Genomic DNA, 906 nt, shown 5'->3' with positions numbered 1-906 from the left:
GGGGCCCCCCCGCCCCCATCCAGCCCACGCCTGCCCCTGTAGTGCTCTGCATAGGGCTGAGCCCTGCCCACTCCTGCCCAGGGCAGCTCATGCCGTACTCCAACTTGTACCCGCACCTGCTGCTGGCACTACCCTGGCCACAAGCCAGCACACACTGCTCACCTCCCCTTGCCTCCAATGGCTCTTCCTCCTCCTGCCTGTTGCACCGCTCCGAGCAGCGAGCAGCACGGGGACACGACGGCGGCTGTGGCGATGCGCACCAGGCTCAGCCAAGTCGGGGGCAAAGCTGCAACCTGCCAGCTCCTGCTCCAGGACACTTTCCACCCACTCCACCCGCCTGGCACGATGAGCAGCTCCCACAGGCAGCCAAGCAGGTGGAAGGCAGCCCCGCCAGCACGCTGCGCCCTGGCTGGGGCAGTGCCGCCGGCGGGCATGGGGCAGGTGGGAGCCCCCTGCAGAGCAGAGGGCTGATACAAGCCCCTGGCAGGCTGGATCCAGCCCGCAGGCTGTATTTTGCCCACCCCGCTCCAGAAGACAGCAGGCCGGCGTTGCCAGGCATACAACAATCGTCGTATCGTTACGGTAACTTCACCCCTGGCACAACCTACGGCCAACAACAGTAAAAAGACTCAAAACCTACGGTCACTTTTTCGGCTGCCCAAGTCGCTCCCCGGGAGCCTGAGTCCACTTTCGGGCACTTGCCTCAAAATGAAGAAGTGCTTTAATTTGGGTGACCCCCCCGTCCCCCACCGGGCATTGCAGCGACCCACGTGAAGTCACGGAAAACACCGATTTCCACGCTTTTGGCATATTTTTCAGTGCACGAGATTTCTTTCAGCTTCCACGACGATCACGTAGCCTTTAAACCCTGGCAGCGCCGGGGAGGCGGCAGGCCGGTGACCCCCG

The 906-nt window shown here is 63.2% G+C and overlaps 1 protein-coding gene across 2 annotated transcripts in view; it reads right to left on the bottom strand.

Moving 5' to 3' along the window:
• Window positions 1-906, bottom strand: part of NAE1 (NEDD8 activating enzyme E1 subunit 1) — a 48,362-nt gene that overhangs the window by 20,316 nt on the left and 27,140 nt on the right. Inside the window, exon 1 of one of the 2 annotated variants that reach the window (XM_025209469.1) lies at window positions 163-483. The exons of the other annotated variant lie outside the window; for it this stretch is intronic. Coding sequence (XP_025065254.1) covers window positions 163-434 — 272 coding nt within the window. The 5' untranslated portion in view covers window positions 435-483. Of the gene's footprint in view, window positions 1-162; window positions 484-906 lie in introns of those variants that run through there. 2 annotated transcript variants of the gene reach the window in all.

This window comes from Alligator sinensis, unplaced genomic scaffold (genome assembly GCF_000455745.1).
Source record: "Alligator sinensis unplaced genomic scaffold, ASM45574v1 scaffold170_2, whole genome shotgun sequence".
NCBI lineage: Eukaryota > Metazoa > Chordata > Crocodylia > Alligatoridae > Alligator > Alligator sinensis.
Note: the sequence above shows the minus strand (reverse complement) of the source record. Positions and strands in the feature narration are given on the sequence as shown.